This window comes from Phyllobates terribilis, unplaced genomic scaffold, assembly GCF_046119375.1.
Source record: "Phyllobates terribilis strain yellow unplaced genomic scaffold, ASM4611937v1 Scaffold_5__5_contigs__length_657084704, whole genome shotgun sequence".
NCBI lineage: Eukaryota > Metazoa > Chordata > Amphibia > Anura > Dendrobatidae > Phyllobates > Phyllobates terribilis.
The window spans coordinates 249,759,067-249,785,234 of NW_027362765.1; the positions used below are offsets into that span (position 1 = coordinate 249,759,067).

Here is a 26,168-nt window from a genome sequence, read left to right on the forward strand (position 1 = left end):
AATTGCCTGAAGAATTCCACAAGACAACCCCATTCAGATACATAAACAGTTGAAGACATTTCTACTACAAATTTGTCATGCGGAAATGTTCATTAATAACTAAAAATTATTACCAAAAGTAATGAAAACACTGATAAAAAAAACCCTCAACTTAAAGGGGTTTTCCATATTACATTAAAACTTGCTTGCAGCGCACAACAGTAAAGAAAGAACAGAAACATATGTGCTAATATAAAATCCCATCTGTCCCAATGCCACATCCCTGGTCCTCCCTGTCGGGTCCCGCATACTTCATGTAAGGGCAGCAGCCAATCACTGGCCTCAATGTTGCTGTACTTTATACTGCTGAGGCCAGTGATTGGCTGCAGTGATTATGTGGGGTGATCAGGAGGATGTCATCACTGCAGACAAGTAATCTGAAGACTATCAATGAGGACTGGAAATGCATCACTGAAACAGCAAAGGTTAAATCGGTGGATGCATCTTTTTTTAGTCATTTTATTACCATTGGTGGATGTGTAAATTTTTACAAAATGTGAAAAAACAGTTTCATGGATTTCAAAGTAATGCAAAGAGGATGGACTTGACTGGTCACCCTCAACTAATGTTCTACAAACAGATCTGTTAAGGTCTGATAAGGATGCCACCCTATCTGATGGCGGCCTTGGGTAGACAGGGAGATGCCACGCTTTGGCCTATATAGCTTTCTAAGAATTGTTCTTGTTCCAACAGGACAACCTTATTAATAGAGTATATTAATTGAGTGATGAATCACTAAGAGCTAATGCTATTGTTTTAGAGCAGAGGTCCCCAACCGCCGGTCCGCGGACCAGGACCGGGCCGTTGGGGTTTTTCAGCCGGTCCGCGGGGAGAGGGGGCCCCTCCAGCCTCCAGCAGGGCCGCCATCAGGGCATGACTGCCCTGACTCCAGTATGGGGCCCGGCCGGTAGGAGCCCCCTCGGAGCCCCCCTCTTGTGCGTCTCTCTCCTCATGGGGCCCCCGGCCGCATGCTAAGCGCCGGGTCCGGGACATCTTAGCGCTGCGCTGCTGCGGCAGCACCTTCATGATTCCCCTGACTTCCGGTCATGTGACGGCGCCGTCACATGGCCGGAAGTCAGGAGAACCTGGTGTCAGCGATTTGGACGAGCGCCAGGATTCTGCAGGGATCGCATGGGGGTAAGTATAACAAGTTTTATTTTTTTTTAAATACAATTAACTAGGAGTGGGGGGAATGGGAGATGCACATGGGGGGAGGGGAGAGATGAGAGATGCACATGGGGGAGGGGAGAGATGAGAGATCCACATGGGGGGGAGGGGAGAGATGAGAGATGCACATGGGGGGGAGGGGAGAGATGAGAGATGCACATGGGGGGGAGGGGAGAGATGAGAGATGCACATGGGGGAGGGGAGAGATGAGAGATCCACATGGGGGGGAGGGGAGAGATGAGAGATGCACATGGGGGAGGGGAGAGATGAGAGATCCACATGGGGGGAGGGGAGAGATGAGAGATGCACATGGGGGAGGGGAGAGATGAGAGATCCACATGGGGGGAGGGGAGAGATGAGAGATGCACATGGGGGGAGGGGAGAGATGAGAGATGCACATGGGGGGAGGGGAGAGATGAGAGATGCACATGGGAGGGGAGAGATGAGAGATGCACGGGGGGTGAGAGATGCACGGGGGGGTGAGAGATGCACGGGGGGGGATGAGAGATGCACGGAGGGGGATGAGAGATGCACGGGGGGGTGAGAGATACACGGGGGGATGAGAGATGCACGGGGGGTGGATGAGAGATGCACGGGGGGGTGAGAGATGCACGGGGGGGTGAGAGGTACACGGGGGGATGAGAGATGCACGGGGGGTGGATGAGAGATGCACGGGGGGGTGAGAGATGCACGGAGGGGATGAGAGATGCACGGAGGGGATGAGAGATGCACGGGGGGTGAGATGCACGGAGGGGATGAGAGATGCACGGGGGGTGGATGAGAGATGCACGGAGGGGGATGAGAGATGCACGGAGGGGGATGAGAGATGCACGGGGGTGAGCTGCACATGGGGGGGTGAGAGATGCACATGGGGGGGTTATGTTTACATAACTTTGTTGCCTTATGAAGGGCGGGGGGGGCCCCCAAAAATTTCTTGCACAGGGGCCCACTACAGTCTGTGTCCGCCCCTGGGATGAAGTAAATGCAGCTGAACAGCAGCTGTCAGGACAGCTGCCCTGTCCTGCTGCAGGGCGTGATGGGGCCTCAGTGATGCGGCTCCTGGCACAGCACATTATGTGGGGCTCCTGGCATAGCTCCTGGCGGTGACCTGGTCTACACTATATGATAAGTATGCACTAAACTCCAAATCCCTCCATTACCCCGCCCCCATATGACCAAAGCCCCGCCCACCCCACCCCCTCCTTGCTGGGCCATGGAAAAATGATCTTGCTTCAAGCCGGTCCCTGGTGCAAAAAAGGTTGGGGACCACTGTTTTAGAGAACTCAAAACAACTTTGAGTTACATGATCATCCATTGATTTAAAGGTTATCTGTTAGCATGGTTTCACCCCCAAACTATTTATATGTGTATGTACAATGGCTCTTTCAAAGACAAGTCCAGCAATACCTTTACATAGTCAATGTGTTCCTCCATTACTGAGAAATAAGTGTTTGAATCGATATGTAAATGAGGCTGAAGATACATTTGTAGCTCTGAAGTCTCTGTCACCCCAGCTCTATTCCCTGCTCAGTGCCGCCTCCTCTTGCTTAACTAACAACTCATTTGCCCTAAGAAAAAATATAGCGGCACTCTGAAATGCTTAGAATAGTAAATCTAGAATATTGGGACTGCATTACTGCCATAGATGTCACTTCAAGCAAAGGAGCTGTCAGTCAAGCAGGAGGTGGTGCTGGGCAGGGAATTGAGCTGGAGTGACAGAGGGAAGAGCTTCCATGCACCGAAAGCACTTCAGCCTCATTTACATATTGATTCAAACGCAGATTTTGTGATAATGGAGGAATGGACTGGCCATATAAAGATATTGCTGAACTTGTCTTTGAAAGAGCTACATGCACAATACAGCAAAGTTTTGGGGGTGAACGCCTGCTGATAGAATCCCTTTAAAATGAGTGTGACTTTTCCCAGTAAAAACAGCTGATAGTTGGGAGACAATGAAAATAATAAAACCAAATCCTTCTATGAGAGAAACTTCAGATGTTAGGAGATCATAGCTCTCTTGAGATAGATGCTATGTTGCTCCTTGAAAAAATGTATATCTTCACTTGGATTCTGATTCTAGCAAAAATTAGCAATAGCCATATACACTTTAAGCTGCTGGAGAAGAAAACAGAGTTCTAAAAACTTTTGGGCCAGAAATAAGAATTGTGAAAGCTAATGTCTTTCAGATGCTTTTGCCAATGAAGAACATGCCTTCAAAATATTTTGATTTGTAGCATAGAATTTGGACCCAAAAGCAAAAGCCTCCACCATTTATATGCATCACTTACATCATAGTAGCTATAGGAGTGGTTGGTGACAGCAAAAATTGGAATGATGTTATTCTTAGCCATAAGTCGCACAAGAGTGGGAATAGATGGGTAATCCTGAAAGGTGTCATATGTGTAATATCCAGCTTGGTCTAGATGGCAACGCTCATCATTTCTGGCCAGGATCCCATCAAGAACATTCACTCCATCAGCCTCATAGTGAAATGCCGATTCAGTGGAGAACACCAGGATGTGAGTGCTTCCTTGCCTCCACCCAATTTGGTTCTGTGTTAAACAAAGAAACAAACACTAAATTAAAAAGGTATATATTTGCGCACATATTGATTACAGTTACAAACAAAAACCTTCTTACCGTGCACACAGCAGTCTGGAGAATGGCATCAAACCCACCCTCAGGTGCATCCAAATTTCCAGAGATTCTCTCTTTCTTGAGCTCGTTTCTAAATTGATCAATGTTGTCTGTGAGGCGGATGACGTTCTTAAAAGAGAAAGGGGGTGTACTATCGGGCCATGGCTGCTTCAGTCTAAAAATAAAGCACACCAGATATATGTACTTGTCATTTGTCTACAAAGCAAGACGTATACCTCTTATTTTAATAAATGAGTTGATGTGTTCATTACGTAATTTATTAAAACCACTATTGCTATTAATGGATTGCTCCTCATTTGTCCGATAGCCACCTCTCCTGATTCACCTGTACACATGATCGCTCAGTTCAGGCAAACGTTCATGTGTTTCAACAAGGAGGAGAAAAGAAGAACCAAAGGTTTGACTTTAAGTTGCCCCATCTTCATCTACCAACATCAACAGCTGAGGGAAAATCAGGATCAGGATGTCCTCATACATATTAGATGAATGGCAATTCCTTTCAAAATCTGCTGTTGCCTACTTTAATCCGATGTATATATGGGCCTTTAGTCTACATGGTGATCACAGAAAAATTCAATGACAATCTATGGAGCAGAACACTTTTAGGGTGAGGCTACACAGAGCTGCTGGTCTTCAGTCCAAAACTCAACCTACTCATGGCGAGCCAATGGCAGCACAATTTTGTTTCACAATTGTGCTAAAATTGGCCCATCATGGGTGGGCAGACTTTAAGCCGTGAAGCCAGCCATACCTTTACCAATCCTCCCATATCCTCTGAATAATTACAACTCAGCACCATGAGTTTCTCATCTTGCTACCATTAACCCATGGAAGGATATTCCACATTTAATTCCAGTTTTAGAGGTTATCTGGAATTAGAAAAAAAAGATCTACTTTTTCTTCATTCCATTTCCAGTGAAGTGAAGTTTACCTCTAAAACACGCACTATTAGGGTCAAGAAACACAACGGCTCCAGTAAAAAAAATACATAAATAAATCTAATGGCATACTATGGAAACCTCTCTAGAATTCCTATCGTCATGGTCAAACTCATTTTGATACTCACTTTTCTGGCCTCATGTCTGTCTGAGGAACAGACACTTTATCCACAAATTTCCCAAAGCCAATAGTGTAATCACTGGAGAGACTGCTGACCACATTAGCTGTTAAGCAAACAAACATATAAATCAGATTAGTCTTTTTTTACTGCTGCCTTTACCTTAAAATGACCTGGGAATGAAATGTGACTGTAATTTTTAAATACAGTGGGTACGGAAAGTATTCCGACCCATTTACATTTTTCACTCTTTGTTTCATTGCAGCCATTTGGTAAATTCTAAAAAGTTTTTTTTTTCCCATTTTAAGTTGATTAAAATGGCGGTGGATGAGGGACTTGTGAATTGGATAATTGACTACCTGTCGGATAGGCCACAGTTTGTTAGGTGGGGGACGGCTACATCAGATAGTGTACTGAGCAGTGTCGGAGCCCCGCAGGGAACAGTGCTGTCGCCATTCCTCTTTACATTGTACACAGCTGACTTTCAGTATAAATCAGACCGTTGTCACCTCCAGAAGTACTCGGATGACTCTGTGATAGTTGGCGGTATTGGGAAGGACCAGGATGAAGAGGAATATAGAAGGGTGGTTGCGGACTTTGTAGTATGGTGCCAGGCTAACCATCTAGAACTAAATGTTAAGAAAACCAGGGAGTTGGTGATGAGCTATGGAAGGTGCAAGAAGGTATGCCTACCTGTTACCATTGACGGTCAGGATGTGGAGATGGTGGACAGTTTCAAATATTTGGGGGTTTACCTGGATAGCAAGCTAGACTGGAAGTGCCACATGGAGAAGGTCTACAAGAAGGGGATGAGTAGATTGTACTTCCTAAGGAAGTTAAGGTCTTTTAATGTGTGTGGCAAAATGCTTGAGGTGTTCTACCAATCCATTGTGGCTAGTGCCACCTTTGCGGCAATAATTTGCTGGGGTAACCGTGTGCGTGTTGCTGACGCCAACAAGCTCAACAAACTTATAAAGAAGGCTAGCGCGACGGTGGGCCTACAGCTTGGGACTTTTGAAGAGGTGGTAGAGGATAGGATTAAGAAGAAGTGCAGAGCTATAATGGGCAACAACACACACCCGCTTTATGAACTGTTTGCGAAACAGAAGAGCACATTCAGCAATCGCCTAATACAACTAAGGTGTAAAAAGGAAAAATACAGGAGATCGTTTGTTCCAACAGCTATGGGGGTGTTTAACAAATGTCTGAAAAGCAATGTCTAAAGCATTCCAAATGTTATGTTATCATATGTGTCATGTTCGAGATCTGTGTTCTGCTGCTGTGATACCGCAATTTCCTCCGGGATAAATAAAGTATATCTTATCTTATCTTATTAAAGTACACTCTGCAACCCATCTTGATTGAAAAAAAACAGAAATGTAGAAATTTTTGCAAATTTTGAAAAAAACAATTTGCTTGTGATCCTCCTTGAGATGGTTCTACTCCGTCATTGGAGTCTAGCTGTGTTTAATTAAATTGACTTGATTTGGAAAGGCACACACCTGTCTATATAAGACCTCACAGCTCACAGTGCATGTCAGACCAAATGAGAATCATGAGCTCAAAGGAACTGCCCAATTTCTACATTTCTGTTTTTTTTTTCAGTCAAGATGGGGTACAGAGTGTACTTTAATGAGAAAAAAAATGAACTTTTTAGAATTTACCAAATGGCTGCAATGAAACAAAGAGTGAAAAATGTAAAGGGGTCTGAATACTTTCTGTACCCACTGTATGTAGTCACCTTACTGGGTGCCCTCTGTTCGCCTTCCGCTCCCTACTCTGCTCAGATCAGCACCCTGTTCTCCCTGCTTCTAAGATAGCCACTAGCACTACAGTGGTATGGGAGCCCAGTGATGCATCTACACCACATCTTCCCTCCCTGTATTGTGGGATAGGAAAGACAGAGAAGTGAGGAGTAGTCTAGATTTACCACTGTGGTCCCCATGCCACTGTAGCAAACATGTTGGAAGCAGGAGATGGGGCTTGCCAAATTGAGCATAGCCGGCAGCGGGAGGCAAACGGTGGGCACCAGTTGGGTGAAAATACATGAGAAATGTATAGTCATTTTTCAGTCCCAGGGTGAATGGTCGGTTTAAGACTTTCCTCTTTGCTACAGAGCTTTACTTTTCCATGAACTTGAAACATCCCTCAGTTTTGTCACTTTGGAAGTAAGGTGCCAGGTCTAGTTTCTGTGACCTAGCACTTATGCAACAGGTTTGACTGTTGTCCCTATCACATTAGTTATACATACACACATTGTAGATGATGTCCCATGGAAACATATTACAGCCAAGTTCTTACCCAATTTATCCCCCATATTTTTAAGATTTTCCAAATCATCAGACATTGAGTAGGAGAAGTCCATCAAGATGTATAGATCTACGGGTGTATCCAGCGGCTCAAACACACGGTATTCAAAGGTATGTTCTTCGCCAGCACGTAGACGCATGGACATTTGTTGAGGATAAATTTGTGTCCTAATTTGTGTTCTGTCGATCTCTTCTTTCTGTGAATACATGCACATGAGAAACCATATATGAAAAATAGTGCTCTGATTGAATGCAAACTGGGAAAGGGGCCGGTCTTCAGGTTTTTTTTTAAATGTGAGCACCAACATATGTTATTTGGTTGCTGGGACACACGGGAATACATTGGCCTTGTCTTCCATCGGAGTTCCGGTGTTCTTGGTGGCAAGAATACAGTAACTTCCTCTACAGCACTATTTTTGCCATCAAAACACAGAAACTTGTTGTAACCCATTATATGTCAATGGAATTTAATAGAATTTATAGATTTTGTTGACAGGTGTACTAGCTTGAAGTGAAGAAACAAACCGAGTCTCTGAGTCTTTCTTTATAAGTAATGCTCTTGAGAAAAATTATGCAAATTAGCTCTCTGCCATAAGAAAGCAAACTACAGCACCTTATGCCAAGCAAACCATATACTTCTCCACAAAGGAAAACAAGAAAGACCCATCCATAAACTGACATTTCAGGAATCTGACCTCTCATCAGTACAGGGAAGAGTGAAAACTGACTAGATGGCCTTAAAGGGGTTGTTCGGTTTGGAAAGACAAGTCTGCAGTCACTCTGTGTGAGAACAGACTTGTGAATCCTCCCAGCGAACGCACTGGACGCTACGAGGATTCGCTGGTTTCTGCCTCAGGAACAGCGGTCAAGTATGTGATATGCATACTCCCGGCCAGAACCCGTCTAATGGGCATGGCTTTGCTCAATACACTTGTGCGCTAGGAGGATTCGCAAGTTTGCAGTACCACAGAGTGATTGCAAACTTGTCATTCTAGACCAGAGATCCCACTTAAAGACTATGGGCACCTTTGACATGGAAAATAAATATTTCTACACACAGTACAGTGCAAAAGTTTTAGACAGGTTGAAAAAATTCTTAATCAAAATATCAATTCTTGTAACTGCACAGCTTTTAAAGGAGCTTGGTAGGGAGTCTGTTCCAAACACATTACAGAACTAGCCACAGATCTTCTGTGGATGTGGGCTTATACAAATCCTAGTAGAAATTCCTTGCAAGTTTAGGGCTGCATTTTAGCAAGTGGTGTTGGGGATTTGGTCAAAATGGTATCCTTAATGCAGAGAAATACAGGCAGATACTTATTCATCATACAATGCTATTAGAGAGGTATCTGATTGTCTCCAAATTTATTCTGCTGCAGAACAACGACCCCAAACATACAGCCAATGCCATTAAGAAATATCTTCTGTGTCAAGAAGAACAAGGACTCCTGGAAGTGATGATATGGCCCCCAGAGACCTGATCTCAACATAATCAAGTCTGTCTGGGATTACATGAAGAAGTATTTTTACAATCTTACATCCACAAAGTTCCTTCAAAAACTGTGTCAACTGCGTCATAAATCGTAAAGGGGTTAATACTTCTAATTTTACTTCTATTTCTACTTCTATTTTTTTTTAGGTATTTTTACTTTGCAGCATTTATTTCTACACCTGCCTAAAACTTTGGCACCATATTCATCCTGTGTGAGGCGCTGGTGATAAAGAAAATATTATGGCCAATATCGCTGGAGTTTCTGTCAACTCCCCCTCCTTTCACCTGTGGAAACTTTTGTGGTACAATCAATACAATTTAATCTTAAGTTCTGGTGATAGTGAACATAAAGGCATGTTATTCACTATGAGATCTCATGGCTTAACTAAACAAAAAGAATCCATTAACTTTCAGATGGAATGGAACACCTAAATACTTGCTGAATTATATATGTTAAAGGACCAGTGACAGAATGAATGGAAAAAAATCACTGGACTGCTACTTTAGGTATGAGGAGGAAATAGGCCACATTGGAGATATGGTTAGCAATTTACATCAGTATTTTGAAATCAGTAGTGGATGTAAAGTGGTGAAGTGTGAATAAAGCCTAGGTAGGAGGGGAAGCTTACCATGATTGTTTTGATCTCGCTTCTCATGTAAACAATTCCAGCACTGCTGCATCCATACTCCTTGAGATTATCACTCAAATCACAGCGAATATTACGGAAATTCTAAGAAAAATTAAAAATAAGAAATAGTAAAAAAAAAAGAGCTTTGCCTCTATGTCAGGAATTAGCTTTTTTTTGGACAACTTATTTTCACCATTCCAAAACGTTATGCTTCTCCTCACTATCCGTTAAAAATGATATAACTGATATAAGATGATCTATCATATTTTGTAATTCCATATTTAGAGATATTAGATATATTAACAAGGCATCTAGGAAACCTATATGACAATCCTTATGGGGGCTGTAATAGTCATCATATTGGATGACATTTAAGTTTTCCCCACAAAACTCTAAGAAATAAATACCTGAATTTTTAACTAATAAACAAAGATGTCTCATGAGTTTTATTGATGAAGTTTTGATTGCGGGTGGACCTGCTATTTACCAAGGCATTCAATGAGTGGATCCATTTATATCTTGTGATTATTGATGAAGGGCGGAGAGTAGCAGAGCTGGCTAAAACTGAAACTTCAAATTTGGCTAAAATGTCTCAATACCTGAATACTTATAGCAAATGTGTAAATTAATGGTAGTATATTAATAGAACAAAAAGAATCCCATCTGCTTCAGAATTGAGAAAATATTTGCTAGGAAAACTGTGAGCATGCCCCTTCCAGTACATAAACATATCTGAACATTTCTGCTTAGAAAAATAATGTATATCCAAAATGACCATAAATATAATAAACTGTTAGACAAATGCGAAATACTGTATGAAAGTGTGTAATTCCAAGTTCGGTCTTACCTCATCTGTGCAATATGAGCAATCCTTATGCACGCGAATACATTCTGTGCAGGTTTTAGCTCTTGAGGCTACACAAACATTGGCTGTGAATGCAAAGAAACAGATTAGGGCTATGCTATATATGCATGCTGCATAAAAATACAGAAATGCTTGATGACTACCCATGTGGTAGGTGTAACATACCTGGCGGCGCCCTTGCATGGTGGTCCATCTCCCACTGTGCAAGAGCGCGCACTTGATCTCCAGTCAAGAATGTCTCTCTGGCTTCCCTCCATGCTGTCTGTTTGTCTGTTTCTGCTGCTTAAGGGCGGCGCCCGATCACTTCCTGCTTTTTGTACCTGCTGTGGGTCACACCCTTTGTGCGTCCTCAGCCTATTGCTGTCTGTCACCTGGTATATAACCCAGCTGCTCCAATCAATCCCTGCCTGAGCATAGTGTTTCATTCAGTGTGTGCTTGCACTCTGAAGGTGCCAGGTCCTGTTCTGTGTTCTCTTGTCTGCCTATCCTGGAGGCTGTATTTCCAGGCCTGTCTGAACACGCTCCTAGCCTGTTCCTCCTGCCTTCTAGGGGCCGATTACCTAGACCCGCTCCTGTATCTTGTCTGTCCTGTCTGATCACGCTCCTTGCCTGTTCGTCCTGCCTCTCTGGGGGCCGTATTCCCAGACCCGCTCCTGTATTCCGCTGCAGTGTCGGTCTCCTCCGTACACTCAGTTCCAGTCTGAACTCTCTCCTATCATTTACCTGTTTTTCCTCTATGTCTGTTCCCTTCCTTTTTCTGCAGAGTCTGAACTCGTACCTAACTCCTGCTTGTTGTCTCTGTACTTCCGTTTGTGAGTTTGTGGTCCACTCTATACTTCACTGCAAGCACCCTGTGGGTATCTGGCTCTGCCTTCCCTTCCTGTCTGTTCCGTGTGAACAGAGCCCTGTCCCCCCTGCTCAGCCTAGCCTGCTCAGACTCCTTTGCTCACCGCTCCGGCGGTTCTAGCCTGCTCAGACTCCTTTGCTCACCGCTCCGGCGGTTCTAGCCTGCTCAGACTCCTTTGCTCACCGCTCCGGCGGTTCTAGCCTGCTCAGACTCCTTTGCTCACCGCTCCGGCGGTTCTAGCCTGCTCAGACTCCTTTGCTCACCGCTCCGGCGGTTCTAGCCTGCTCAGACTCCTTTGCTCACCGCTCCGGCGGTTCTAGCCTGCTCAGACTCCTTTGCTCACCGCTCCGGCGGTTCTAGCCTGCTCAGACTCCTTTGCTCACCGCTCCGGCGGTTCTAGCCTGCTCAGACTCCTTTGCTCACCGCTCCGGCGGTTCTAGCCTGCTCAGACTCCTTTGCTCACCGCTCCGGCGGTTCTAGCCTGCTCAGACTCCTTTGCTCACCGCTCCGGCGGTTCTAGCCTGCTCAGACTCCTTTGCTCACCGCTCCGGCGGTTCTAGCCTGCTCAGACTCCTTTGCTCACCGCTCCGGCGGTTCTAGCCTGCTCAGACTCCTTTGCTCACCGCTCCGGCGGTTCTAGCCTGCTCAGACTCCTTTGCTCACCGCTCCGGCGGTTCTAGCCTGCTCAGACTCCTTTGCTCACCGCTCCGGCGGTTCTAGCCTGCTCAGACTCCTTTGCTCACCGCTCCGGCGGTTCTAGCCTGCTCAGACTCCTTTGCTCACCGCTCCGGCGGTTCTAGCCTGCTCAGACTCCTTTGCTCACCGCTCCGGCGGTTCTAGCCTGCTCAGACTCCTTTGCTCACCGCTCCGGCGGTTCTAGCCTGCTCAGACTCCTTTGCTCACCGCTCCGGCGGTTCTAGCCTGCTCAGACTCCTTTGCTCACCGCTCCGGCGGTTCTAGCCTGCTCAGACTCCTTTGCTCACCGCTCCGGCGGTTCTAGCCTGCTCAGACTCCTTTGCTCACCGCTCCGGCGGTTCTAGCCTGCTCTGACTCCTTTGCTCACCGCTCCGGCGGTTCTAGCCTGCTCTGACTCCTTTGCTCACCGCTCCGGCGGTTCTAGCCTGCTCTGACTCCTTTGCTCACCGCTCCGGCGGTTCTAGCCTGCTCTGACTCCTTTGCTCACCGCTCCGGCGGTTCTAGCCTGCTCTGACTCCTTTGCTCACCGCTCCGGCGGTTCTAGCCTGCTCTGACTCCTTTGCTCACCGCTCCGGCGGTTCTAGCCTGCTCTGACTCCTTTGCTCACCGCTCCGGCGGTTCTAGCCTGCTCTGACTCCTTTGCTCACCGCTCCGGCGGTTCTAGCCTGCTCTGACTCCTTTGCTCACCGCTCCGGCGGTTCTAGCCTGCTCTGACTCCTTTGCTCACCGCTCCGGCGGTTCTAGCCTGCTCTGACTCCTTTGCTCACCGCTCCGGCGGTTCTAGCCTGCTCTGACTCCTTTGCTCACCGCTCCGGCGGTTCTAGCCTGCTCTGACTCCTTTGCTCACCGCTCCGGCGGTTCTAGCCTGCTCTGACTCCTTTGCTCACCGCTCCGGCGGTTCTAGCCTGCTCTGACTCCTTTGCTCACCGCTCCGGCGGTTCTAGCCTGCTCTGACTCCTTTGCTCACCGCTCCGGCGGTTCTAGCCTGCTCTGACTCCTTTGCTCACCGCTCCGGCGGTTCTAGCCTGCTCTGACTCCTTTGCTCACCGCTCCGGCGGTTCTAGCCTGCTCTGACTCCTTTGCTCACCGCTCCGGCGGTTCTAGCCTGCTCTGACTCCTTTGCTCACCGCTCCGGCGGTTCTAGCCTGCTCTGACTCCTTTGCTCACCGCTCCGGCGGTTCTAGCCTGCTCTGACTCCTTTGCTCACCGCTCCGGCGGTTCTAGCCTGCTCTGACTCCTTTGCTCACCGCTCCGGCGGTTCTAGCCTGCTCTGACTCCTTTGCTCACTGCTCCGACAGTCTCGCTCAGCTCTGACCCTTTGCTCACCGCTCCTGGCGGCCTTGTCCTGCTCTACTCTTGCTCACCGCTCCAGGCGGTCTTGTCCTGCCCTGTTCTCGCTCACCTCTCTAGGCGGCCTCATCCTGCTCTACTCTCGCTCACCGCTCTAGGCGGTCTCGTCTTGCCCTGCTCTCGCTCACCACTCTGGGCGGCCTTACTCTGCTGTGTTTGTCCGCCACATCTGTGGTTCTGTTCCTGAGTCCCAGTGTGTACTGGGTCCTATCCTGCCAGTGTCCCTACCTGCTAGTGCCTCCCTGTCTGCACTCTAGCTGTGCTTGCCTGTACCCCTCTGCCTGTATTGTTCCTGAGTCCCAGTGTGTACTGGGTCCTATCCCACCTGTGTTCCTACCTGCTAGTGCCTCCCTGTCTGCACTCTAGCTGTGCTTGCCTGTACCCCCCTGCCTGCATACCAGTCGTGCCTGCCTATACCCACCAGTCTGTGCGCCAGCCTAACCAGTCTGTTCCTGTATTCCCCTGTGTGGGTCAACAGCCGTGTCCGGGGTCTGTCCTGGAGTAGCACCTGGTCCCTCTGCTCGGTTCCTCCTTGGTGCACTGGCGTCGTATGCCGTCGTGCGACCCTGGTCGGATCGGGTGAATACCTAGTTACGCCCCTCCAGGCATTCACTCTCCGGCACAGTCCAGTGGAATCACACGCACACGCCGCTCAGCCCGGGCGTGTGCATTACAGTAGGGTAATTATAGAGTATTGGTTGTCATTGGATCGAAAATAACAGACATATACATATGGTTGAATATTATCTGTGTAGCAGTAAGCAAAATGGGATTAATGCAGTGATATAGGAGTTCTGCTCAAACATGCAAGATGTTTACATTAAAGGAGTTGTACGTTTTAATTAATTTTAATTAATACATCTTGGAATAAAAATAAATTTGACAATTGGATGTATTAAAAAAAAATGTTCTTGTGCTGAGATAATCTTATAAATGTGCCCCTGCTGTGTACTGTGTAATGTCTGTGTCTGACTGTGCAGGAACATGGTCTGATCATACCACAGCTCCTGGGCAGGGGAGGGAGCAAGAGAGTACAGGCATTACTGCACGGGATCACAGCTGGTGGTTTCTGTGAAGTAGGAAAGGAAAATGTTTTACCTCACAGAAAGAATCAGCTCTGATCCGCTGCTGTAATGTCTGTATACTCTTTTGCTTCCTCCCCTGCCCAGGAGCTGTGGTATGATCAGACCATGTTCCGTACATAGTCAGACACAGCCATTACACAATACACAGCAGGGGCACATTTATAAGATTAGAGAGGCTGAAAGGAGTTGGGCTCCTGATGATTGACAGTTCAGACCAGCGGCATGGTTGTGCATCTAGTTCAAACTCTGTGATATCTGATGCTGCAAGCAGAGACAGCATCAGAGCAGCACAATGGAATTGAAGCTGGGCAGCTTCAGAGCAGCACTTGTGAGCTCTATAGCAAAGAGCCTGTAAGCGCACTCTTTGCCTAGGAGATACACTGTAGCAGTGGCTGGTAACCTAGGCAACAAGCAGTTAACAATGAAATTAAAAATCACTCCATTCTTGAGAATGGAGAGGATTTTTAATAAGAGTTAAAGTCCAAAGTTACTATTACAATTACTTTTTACTTTCGCAATTTTAACCATTCATGATGGTGAGACAACATCATCTGAATCAGAGAGTAGCATTTCTAGCTACTTATTTGTATGTGTTCAGTTTATATACACACAGAACTGTAAGCGGAGGGTCTCCTATTCTCCCTAATAGTTTGAGTCAGATCTAGCCTTTCTTCAGACCCCTCTTGCATTAGAGTAATACACATAGCTGTATGACGTGTGACAGCCTCCCCGGGCAACCAACAAAAGAGCTCAATGCAGCTGGACCTGGCCAGACGCTTCCCCATCCCCATCAGCTATTGAGCAGGCTCTGTTGTACTTAAACATTTCAATCCACTGTGTGCTAGAAACGATGCCGGAGAGAGAAAACTGGTTCTGAGATGCAGCTTTAGTCTGATCAGGGCCACGTATATTTATACCAAAGTCCACCACAGATTGTTTAGTGCCACGGGATCAACAGATACATTTATAGAAATGATTAGTGACAAAGACTCATAAAAATGGTTCCCCAAGAAGAGATTGCTATAAAGGAAACTTGTAATCTTAGCCATACAAAGTCCCTAAAGGGCTTTTCCCATCGTAGACATTCCTCCTTGAAATAACTGAATACATTGGCAACTGGTCGTTCCCTTAGATTGGACAGTGTGACATTATAAAGGAATATGCTCCAGTTAAAGGGAATCTGTCACCAGTTTTTGCCACCTAATCTGAGAGCAGTTTAATATAGAGGCAGAGAACGAGGCTGCTTTTCAGCAAATGGGATTGGTGGTTTGGTCAAGATTACAAGGTGAAGGACATTTTAATTCTATAATAATTACTACAATAGACTACAATAAACCATTGTGACTTGCTAATTAAATGTTCTTAGGAATTTATTTATAATAGCGTTTCCTTTAGTTATTTTTTTTCTATTCCTGGAGGACCCCTTTTATAACATGGGCTGTAAGTCTAGGGCCTATGTCCTACTACAGAATAAATCTGGAGCTAATCTGACACCTCCCTGATGGCATTGCATTATTAATAAGTATCCGCCTGTATTTCTCAGCACTGTGGACATCATTAACCTTGACCAGACCCCCAACTCCCATTTACTGACAGCCCCAAACTTACAATGAACCTCCACCATGCTTCACTGTTGCCTGTACCACTCTCCAGCCATGTTAAAGCCAAATATTTCACATGTTGACATATTAGTCCAGAGCACCTGCCACCATTTTTCTGCACCCCAGTTCCTATGTTTTTGTGCATAGTTGAGTCGCTTGGCTTTGTTTCCATGCAAGGTATGGCTACAATTCTTCCATGAAGAAGAACCCTAGGCAGACTTCTCCTAACTATAGATGGGTTTTGTTGCTGCCAGTTCTGAGCTGCTGTCACTGCTGAACAACTTCCATTTTCAAAGAAAATTCTTTCATCTATGGCGCTAAGTTTCCTTTGCTGACCACTACATCTATAGTTCTCAACGTTTCCCAATTTTTGGTTTCATTAGTTCTCTAAGATGTTTGGAACAACTTTCTTGCTGAGTTTTTTTCCTTCAAAAAGTGTATACAAGGTACCTAGAAGAACTGATGCTGTTTTGAAAGCAAAATGTGGTCACGCCAAATTTTTTGTTCATTCACTTTGCATTTTGTTAATTGATAAAAATAAACTATTAAAATCTCTATTTATGAAAGCATTCTTACTTTGCAGCATTTTCTCCACAACTACATAAAACCTTTACACAGCGCCATATGTATATATACTGTATATACTGTGTAGCAGAGGATGTACGCACCTTTATTGCAGTTAACATTGGAGATACTCAGAAGTAGCAGCAGAGCCCCCAGAATGTGAGGGAAGAACATCTCCCCACCTGCCAGGTACAAAGAAGGATTAGATCATATATTCACATATAAAAATGTAAAATAAAAAATTACACGTACAGTGCATTGCATAGCAGGAGTAGAAAGAAAAACTGTATATCATGAAACAACTGCTAAAAATCAAGTCCGTTTTTCTAATGTCCTGTTTTTCTTTATGATAGGGCATCACTTTCATTAGGTTAAACTAAAGGGGTTTCCCAGTTTCAAAGTGCGCTCCATAGGCATGCAGAAGTATAAAGTAACAAACTAAACTGTTACTCACCCTCCCCAGGTCCAGTACTGCCTCTCCGCTGCTGCTCTGGCTATTGCTTATAGGCTGTAGCGATGATATCACAACTGTAGCACACATGACCACTGCAGCCAATCACTGATTTCATAGTCTCACGCCCTCTACATTGGCAGAGATGCTGACTTCACTGATTGGATGCAGCTGTGATTTGTTCTGCCGATGTAATGTCACCATTTTAGCCTATAAACAATCATCAGAGCAATGCAGAAATGGATCCGGTGAGGGTAACAGTTATTTTATACATCTGCTAGCCTATCGATTGCAAAGTTTTGAAACCGAAAAACTCCTTTAACCCCTTAACTCGAAATCATGTACATGTACACCGGGGGATGGGGTGTCTTACTGCATTCCACTGTACATGTACATGATTGCATTATACTGTCACCACACAAAATCACGAAAGATGACAGTCTAATGCAAATTTCGGTTATGAATACTGGAGACATGCAGCTTGCTGGCCTGGGACCCATCAGATTTGGCAATCGCTGTGATTAGTTTCTCAGGATAAGTAGACCAATCACAGCGAAGCACGCTGCTTTAGCCTGTTCTTCCGACTCTGATCTTTTGATGTCACAGAGAAGATCGGAGTCGGCTCCCAGGGCCTCCTGCCTAGGTCATGAGAGGTATAATCACCGATTGTGGCCTTTTAACCTCCTAGATGCTACTGTCAATAGCGACAATGGCACCTAGATGGTTAACCTCATTGTTACCCCATGATCGTCCATCCAGGCTCTGATTCATACTGCCCATAATTCAGGCAACATGAATCTAATGACAGGTTCTATTAAAAAAAGGTTTACAATATTAATGGAGATTATGGAGCATTAAAAGCAGCTTGGAGCTAAAATGCCGGGCACTACCAAAAGTTGTTATACCAGGTAAACAATACCATAGTTTCCCATTCTAGTGACTGTGACTGAATGGCAATATCAAGCAAACCACTACTAAAAGTACAATACTGTGCGGTACGAGCAATGCAAACAAATGAAACGGCTGTAGACCTCATTGGAGCTCTGTGGCACCTTCAGTCTGCTGGTTGGCCAAGGAGCAGGAAGTTGAATCTGATTTTGATGGCCCATTCCAAGATCTTTCAGATATTTGAAAATCTGCATGACAATGTTGTATGACTGCTTTTGTCTCTGATTTGAAATGAATAGCCCTGTATGCTTATTATATTGCTTGGATTGTTTGTGATCACAATATTAGGCTTGGGTGTATGTACCATAGAGGTATCCCCTTGGAGCCAACCATGGTTTAACCCATTACCTTTGCTCTTGAGTGGCAAGAGCCTGTGTAAAGGCCTGTTTACACTGAGCAATTGGTGGCATGATGCAATCGTCAAACGGTAAATTTTTACCCATTGGTGGTTGTTTGAATGCCTGCTTACACAAGCAAACCAAAGTAAATGATGTGCACTTATTAATCTATACTAGATCGCTCAGTGTAGATAGGCTACCATAGTTCTCAGCTGTATGAGTCCTGTTTATACAGGATGATTCACTGCCAAAAATTATGATCTTTTGTGCTGAACAAAGATCAGTTCACCCGATGAACGAGAGTTTTCATTCATTGGGTGATCGGTAGCCTGTTTACACAGCAAGATAATGGTAAAACAAGTGTTTTTAACTATGCTCAATCACGATTATCTTGCAGTGTATGTGCCCCTTAAGACTGCTTTGTTTAGAGGAACTGTGTTGATAGCAAACAAGAAGATGGAGCTTGTCTCAAGGGTCCTGAAAAGATGTTAAGGGGAAAACAAACAGTACGTTCTTCTATTCTTGTTGGCAGAGCCTGACACCACAATTGAGACCCAGTTTAATCTTGGCCATACTGTCCTTCTATACTATACATTACACCAGGGGTCCCCAACCTGCTGCTCAGGAGCTACATGTGGTGAATGGCTGACTGCTAACTTGGTGCATTAGCACACGGAATGAAAAAAGGTCTCTAGATGGTGAATTTTGTGAGTAGTCCCGCACAGGAGAGATGTTCTGCATGCGCATATACTGGCAGGGTAGAGGGGGTAATAAATATGGTAAGCTGGTGATAGGATAATGCTGTTAGAGGGGTGTTGAGGCTGGATGAGATAGTGAGGTGGGAGTGCTGCATTCAAGAATTTCAAATAGGGGTAAAGTGGAAACCCCTGTATGTAAGAATAAAGCCCATATGAGAAGGTGGCACAAGTTGCTTTCTGTGGGGAAGCTTTGGCTGTCATTATAGGTAATGGGGGGCCTCTGGGTGATTCTTCGGTGGGTGAGGGAGGCAGGGCTGGATGTGGCACACAACCCTTTTTCAGAACTGCTCAAGGAAAGAAAAGTTGGGAACCACTGTAATTATTATGGAATTATATGTGCAGTATATCCTTCAGCTTAAAAGGGAGAAGCACTTGGAATAACCAGGATGCCCCTTAGCTTTATTTCTGCTTTTAATGACCATGGGTGTATTTGTTTCCTCCCAGCATAGTTGATACTGGTTTATGATGATCTGAGGACAGAAGAATGTGGCTATTGTGAATAAAATCACATGCACCCCTCTGTCTAATTCAATATTTTAAGAAATTTCCATTAGTGCTTGGAAAAATGAAATGTTATGAAAGTCTAGTGATGTGTGGATACATTTAGAGAAGTCAGTAGATTGCTAGTACTGTATCTGCTTCACAGAAATCTTAACCCCTTCACCCCAGAGCCTGTTTTCACCTTCCTGATCAGGCCAAGTTTTACAATTCTGACCAGTGTTATTTTATGTGTTAATAACTCTGAATTTCTTCACCATATCCCAGTGATTCTGAGATTGCTTTTTCGCGACACATTGTACTTGTATGTTGGTGATAAATTTGGGTCGATATTTTTTGTGTTTATGTATGAAAATATTAGAATTTTGGTGAAAATTTTTGCAATTTTCAAAAATTTCATTTTTATGCCCTTAAGCCAGATAGTTACAGTTGAAACCAGAAGTTTACATACAGTATAGAAAAAGACACATATGCATCTTTTTCCCAATATCTGACATGAAATCAGAATAAACCTTTCCCGTTTTAAGTCAATTAGGATTACCAGAATTGTTAATAATTGCCAAATGCCAGAATAATGAGAGAGAGAATGTTTTAAGGCATTTTTATCACTTACTGCAAAGTCAAAAGTTTACATACACTAAGATTACTGCGCCTTTAAACAATTCTGGACTTCCCTTATGATGATGTCATGTGTTTGGAAGCTTCTGATAGGCTTTTTGGTAACATCCAAGTTAATTAGAGACACACCTGTGGGGTGTGTGGATGTATTTTAATGCACACCTGAAACACACTGCTTCTTTGTGTAGCATCATGGGAAAAGCTAAAGAAATCAGCCAAGATATCGGGAAGAGAATTGTGGACTTGCACAAGACTGGCTCATCCTTGGGTATAATTTGAAGATACCTGAAGGTGCCTCGTTCATCTGTACAAACAATTATCCAAAAGTACAAACAAGATGGGAATGTCCAGCCATCATACCGCTCAGGAAGGAGACAGGTTCTGTGTCCCAGAGATGAACGTGCTTTGGTCTGACATGTGCATATCAACCCAAGGACAAAAGACCTTGTGAAGATGATGGAGGAAGCTGGTAAGATTGTGTCAATAACTACAGTGAAAGGAGTACTGTATCAACATGGGCTGAAAGGCCACTCTGCCAGGAAGAAGTCATTCCAAAAGAAGCATAAAAAACCCAGATTAATGTATGCAAATGCACACAGGAACAAAGACCTTCATTTTTGGAGACATGTCCTGTGGTCTGATGAAACTAAAATTTAACTTTATGGGCATAATGACTATCATTACGTTTGGAGGAAAAAGGGAGAAGTTTGGAAGCCTAAGAACACCATCCAAACTGTGAAACACAGGGGTGGCAGCATCATGTTGTGGGGTTGTTTTGCTGCAGGAGGGACTGGTACACTTCACAAAATAGATGGCATCAAGAGAAAAGAAGATTATGTGGCAATACTGAAGCAACATCTCAAGACATCAGCCAGGAAGTTAAAGCTTGGGCGGAAATGGACAATGACCCGAAGCATACTGCCAAAATGGTAACAAAGTGGCTTAAGGATAACAAAGTCAATGTTTTGGAGTAGCCAAAAAGGCAGGTGCGAGCAAGGCGACTTACAAACCCGAATCAGTTACAGCAGTTTTGTCAGGAGGAATGGGTCCAAATTCTGACCAACTATTGTGAGAAGCTTGTGGAAGGAGATCACAAACGTTTGACCCAAGTCATTCAGTTTAAGGGTAATGATACCAAATACTAATGAAATGTATGTAAACTTTCGACTTTGCAGTGAGTAATAAAAATGCCTTAAAACATTCTCTCTCTCTTATTATTCTGGCATTTGGCAAATATTAAAAATTATGGTAATCCTAATTGAACTAAAACGGGAAAGGTTTATTCTGATTTCATGTCAGATATTGAGAAAACATGCATATGTGTCTTTTTATATAGTGTATGTAAACTTCTGGTTTCAACTGTATATAACACGAATAGTTAATAAATAACATTTACCACATGTCTACTTTACATCATCATCATTTTTGAAACATCATTTGTTTTTTTGTTAGAAAGTTAGAAGGGTTAAAACTTGATCAGCAATATCTCAATTTTCCAACAAAATTTTACAAAACCAGTATTTTTAGGAACCACATCACATTTGAAGTGACTTTGAGCGGCCTATATGACAAAAAATACCCAAAAGTGACACCATTCTAAAAACTGCGCCCATCAAAGTGCTCAAAACCGCATTCAATAAATTTATTAACCCTTTAGGTGCTTTTCAGGAATTAAAGCAACGTGGAAGGAAAAAATGAAAATTTTACTTTATCCCACAAAAATGTTGATTTAGCCCTAAATTTTGCATTTTCAACAGGGTAACAGGAGAAAATGGACCATATAATTTGTTATGCAATTTTCCCATAGTACACCGGTACCCCATACATGGTGGAAAGGGGCATGGCAGGGCTCGAAAGGGAAGGAGCACCATTTGATTTTTAAAGTGCAAAATTAGCTAGAATAGATAGCAAACACCATGTCATGTTTGCAGAGCCCCTGATGTGCCTACACTGGAAACCCCCCACAAGTGACTCCATTTTGGAAACTACACCCTCAAGGAACTTATCTAGAGGTGTGGTGAACACCTTAAACCCACAGGTGCATCACAGAATTTTATAATGTTGTGCAAGTGAAAATGAAAAAAATTATTTTTCTTGCAAAAATGTTGGTTTGGCGCCAAATTTTTAATTTTCAGGGTAGCAGGAGAAAATGGACTGTATAATTTGTTTTGCAATTTCTCCTGAGTACACTAATACCCCATATCTGGTGGAAAACTACTATTTAAGCACATGGCAGGGCTCAGACAGAAGGGGCGCAAATTGAATTCTGGAGCTCAATTTTGGCTGGAATAGATTGCGGATGCCATGTTACATTTGAAGAGTCCCTGACATGCCAAAACAACAGAGACCCCCACAAATTACCCAATTTTGGAAACTACACCTCTCATGAAATTCATCTTGGGGTGTAGTGAGCATTTATAACCTTCAAACGATTCACAGAATCGTATAACATTAGGCTGAGTAAATGTAAAATTACAATTTTTTCCCCTAAAATGTTGTTTTGGCCCCAAGTTTTTAATTTTCAAAAGGGATAATAGGAGAAAATGAACTGTACAATTTGTTAGGAAATTTCTCCTTAGTACACCAATACTCCATATATATGGGGAGTAGTGACTTCCGGCACAGTCCCGGCGTGGGGAGCAGTGACTTCCGGCAGCTGATCTCTCCTTGTGAGCCGCGCATGGCGTCACTGGAAAGATCAGTGCAGGCAGACAGGACGCAGCGCTGGAGGAGAGAGAAAAAAGGTGAGTAGGAGTGTTTATTTTTTTTTTATGTGCAGCCTGATGGGGATTAGGGGGACCATGTATACTAGGATAAGGATGAGGGGGCCATACATACCAGGGTAAGGATGAGGGGGCCATACATACCAGGGTAAGGATGAGGGGACCATACATACCAGGGTAATGCTGAGGGGGCCATACATAACAGGATAAAGATGAGGGGGCTATACATACCAGGATAACTCTGAGGGGGGCATACATAACAGGATAAAGATGAGGGGGCCATACATACCAGGATTAGGATGAGGGGCCATGCATACCAGGATAGGGATTAGGGGTGCCATGCATACCAGGATAGGGATTAGGGGTGCCATGCATACCAGGATAGGGATGAGGGGTGCCATGCATACCAGGATAGGGATTAGGGGTGCCATGCATATCAGGATAGGATTAAGGGGTGCCATGCATACCAGGACGGGGATGAGGGGTACCATGCATACCAGGACAGGGATGAGGGGGCCATGCATACCAGGACAGGGATGAGGGGTGCCATGCATACCAGGATGGGGATTGCTGTGCCATGCATACCAGGATGGGGATTGCTGTGCCATGCATACCAGGATAGGAATTAGGGGTGCCATGCATACCAGGATAGGGATTAGGGGTGCCATGCATACCAGGATAGGGATGAGGGGTGCCATGCATACCAGGATGGGGATTGCTGTGCCATGCATACCAGGATGGGGATTGCTGTGCCATGCATACCAGGATAGGGATTAGGGGTGCCATGCATACCAGAATAGGGATGAGGGGTGCCATGCATACCAGGATAGGGATGAGGGGTGCCATGCATACCAGGACAGGGATGAGGGTGCCATGCATACCAGGACAGGGATGAGGGGTGCCATGCATACCAGGATAGGGTTGAGGGGTGTCATGCATACCAGGATGGAGGGGTTCCATGCATACCAGGATGGAGGGGTTCCATGCATACCAGGATGGAGGGATGCCAAGCATACCAGGATGGGGATGGGGACCACGTATAAAAGGAAGGGTGGGGGTATATATACGAGGATAGGGGATATTGTCAGAATTGGGGGATATTACCCATATACCAGTGTCAGCAGAAGACCCCCTCCCCCTTAAAAGTGCATCATGAACACATTTTTTGCTTAATTTTTTTTTTATTTTCCTCCTCTAAAACCTAGGTGCATCTTATGGTCCGGTGCGTCTTAAAGTCCGAAAAATACGGTACATTTTTTCCACAAAAAATATTTTTAGCCCAAAATTTTACATTTTCACATGGGGAAATGGGTAAAAATGACACCAAAACTTGTCCCACAATTTCTGCTGAACTTTGGCAATACCCCATATGTGGCTGTACAGTACTACTTAGCGACAGAGACTTGGGAGGGAAGGAGCACTATTTGACTCTTGGTGAACAAATTATCGTAGTATAAGAATGGTGGACTGTGCTATTGTGTTCCTGTCCCTGAAGTCACCAATCGCGGTATAACATAGTGTGAACAAGGTTATGCGTCTTTTATATATATAGTAATGTGTAATGCGTAAGTAATATGTTTAGTGTAAAGTATAGAGTAAGACATAGGTTAGGCTTAGGACATAGGATAATCACTATAGGGTAAGATAGACTTTGTAAGCATTATAGGTGTAAAGATAAATGGTATAATACATAGTTGTACCATAGTTTGGGACTAGCCCCTAGTGAGAGGGACAAGCCCCAAGAAAAAGGGACTGCTTCCTGGTTGGAATCAGATAGGGAAGTAGATTAACCAAGGTCAAGTTCAAGTGCAGTGGGCTGATAGTGCCAGCAATAATCTATCGTTCAAGGCAGTGGGAAGCCTTACTAGAATCCCTTGTGTACATTCCTGCAACATCCAGATCTCAAGGCTCGGTACAGGTGCTATGAAGAGTGCCTTATCCTCTGGTATACAGGGGAGGATGTATATGCAACCACATGAAAGGAAGATAACGGATCTCGGGTGTACTGCGGGATAGGACGGGAAATCCCTGGGGCTGACAGGGCCAGTGAATATAGGGATAGTCCAGGAAGAATGGATAGTAATGCTTAGGATGCACTGTATTAAGGAAACAAGGAATAAGAAGTGTTGGGCCCAATACTTCATGTTACAATCTGATTAACTTGAACTGTCCAATAAACTTTTGCTTGTTAAAACGAACTGCGTCTGAGTTATGTGCAGCGTCTCCTGAAGATGGAGGTCTGGTGAGCGTGATGCACCCCATACCTGGTAGCAGTGTTGGACTGGGGTGCTAAGGGCCCACTAGTAACATCAACTCCAGGGCCCCACTTTTCATGCAAATATGATTTTATCCTCATTCACAAATTTCTATAGCAGTAAACTGGATTGATTGTTAAATTAACAAGATGATGACTTCATCTGTATATGCTAAGTCAAATGTATTGTGCCAAGTACTGCACAAATAAGAGGGTGGTGGCCCACTCCTGCACAGGGGCCCACCGGAAGATTCTCCTGTTCTTCTGTGGGCCAGTCAGAGCCTGGCTGGTAGCACATTGGGACTGGGACACAATTTTCCTGTAAAGTGCCAGGGGTTGTGAAGCAGCAGCTTAACCATGGCTATCGCCCTCGTTCACTTTACAGTAGACTACTTTGAGGACTTCATATACAGGGACCCTTTGTGCCAGAAGAGCAGAATCCCCTCTCAAGTGATGACATTTTGGAAATCACACCCCTCTAGGAATTTATTTACAGGTGTAGTAATGATTTTTACTCCATGGGTGTTGTGCTGAAACAAGCAGCAGTGGATGTTGGCAAGTGAAAATTGCAAATCTGCCAGTGTAGTGCCTGTACATTGTAGTGCCCGTAGACTGTGCCCAGCTCGGGCTTCTGGAGATATGCACTTGTAAATCATGCGGGCTTTCGTCGCTACAGAAATGCCAAACATGTGGACGCTAAATGTGGTTTAGGCACACTGTGGGGTTCAGAAGGGAGAGGAGCATTTGAATTTGGCAGAATTCGCTGGATTTCTTTTGGGGGGTGAAAATTCATAACGCTTTTCCAGAGCCTTTGTGCTACCAGTAACATGGAAGCCCCTTATATTTCCATTAACAGATGACGGACCTGAGTGGGGACATGCTTTTTTTGTGGATTGAGTTGAAGCTTTTAATGGAAACATTTTACATAATGTTTGGGATCACATTTATCCTACATTCTACGCTGAGCACTTACATCAGGGTTGCCATCTAAATCTCTGAATGACATAATTCAGATGAAACCCCCGACGGGTCCATTTACTATAATGAGGCAGTAGAGTTACTCTGGACTCTATCTGGCCTCTGTTCAGCCATGTCCTTCTTTTCAGAGGTGCACAAAACTGTGGCAGACAGCGCTTTTATGCACACTTAAAAAGACAGACACCAGTCCAATCCTTGGCCAGACAGAGTCTATAGTGTCTCCATCTGTCTCATTATAGGGAA

The 26,168-nt window shown here is 44.6% G+C and overlaps 1 protein-coding gene across 3 annotated transcripts in view; it reads right to left on the reverse strand.

The window, feature by feature from the left end:
• ITGB4 (integrin subunit beta 4) overlaps positions 1–26,168 on the reverse strand; it is a 71,924-nt gene that overhangs the window by 30,563 nt on the left and 15,193 nt on the right. For all 3 annotated transcript variants that reach the window (XM_073684001.1, XM_073683999.1, XM_073684000.1), the window contains exons 2-8: positions 16,464–16,541; positions 10,199–10,281; positions 9,352–9,453; positions 7,223–7,427; positions 4,931–5,027; positions 3,847–4,018; positions 3,495–3,758 (exon numbers count right to left, since the gene is read on the reverse strand). In XM_073684001.1, coding sequence (XP_073540102.1) covers positions 3,495–3,758; positions 3,847–4,018; positions 4,931–5,027; positions 7,223–7,427; positions 9,352–9,453; positions 10,199–10,281; positions 16,464–16,541 — 1,001 coding nt within the window. The remainder of the gene's footprint in view (positions 1–3,494; positions 3,759–3,846; positions 4,019–4,930; positions 5,028–7,222; positions 7,428–9,351; positions 9,454–10,198; positions 10,282–16,463; positions 16,542–26,168) is intronic.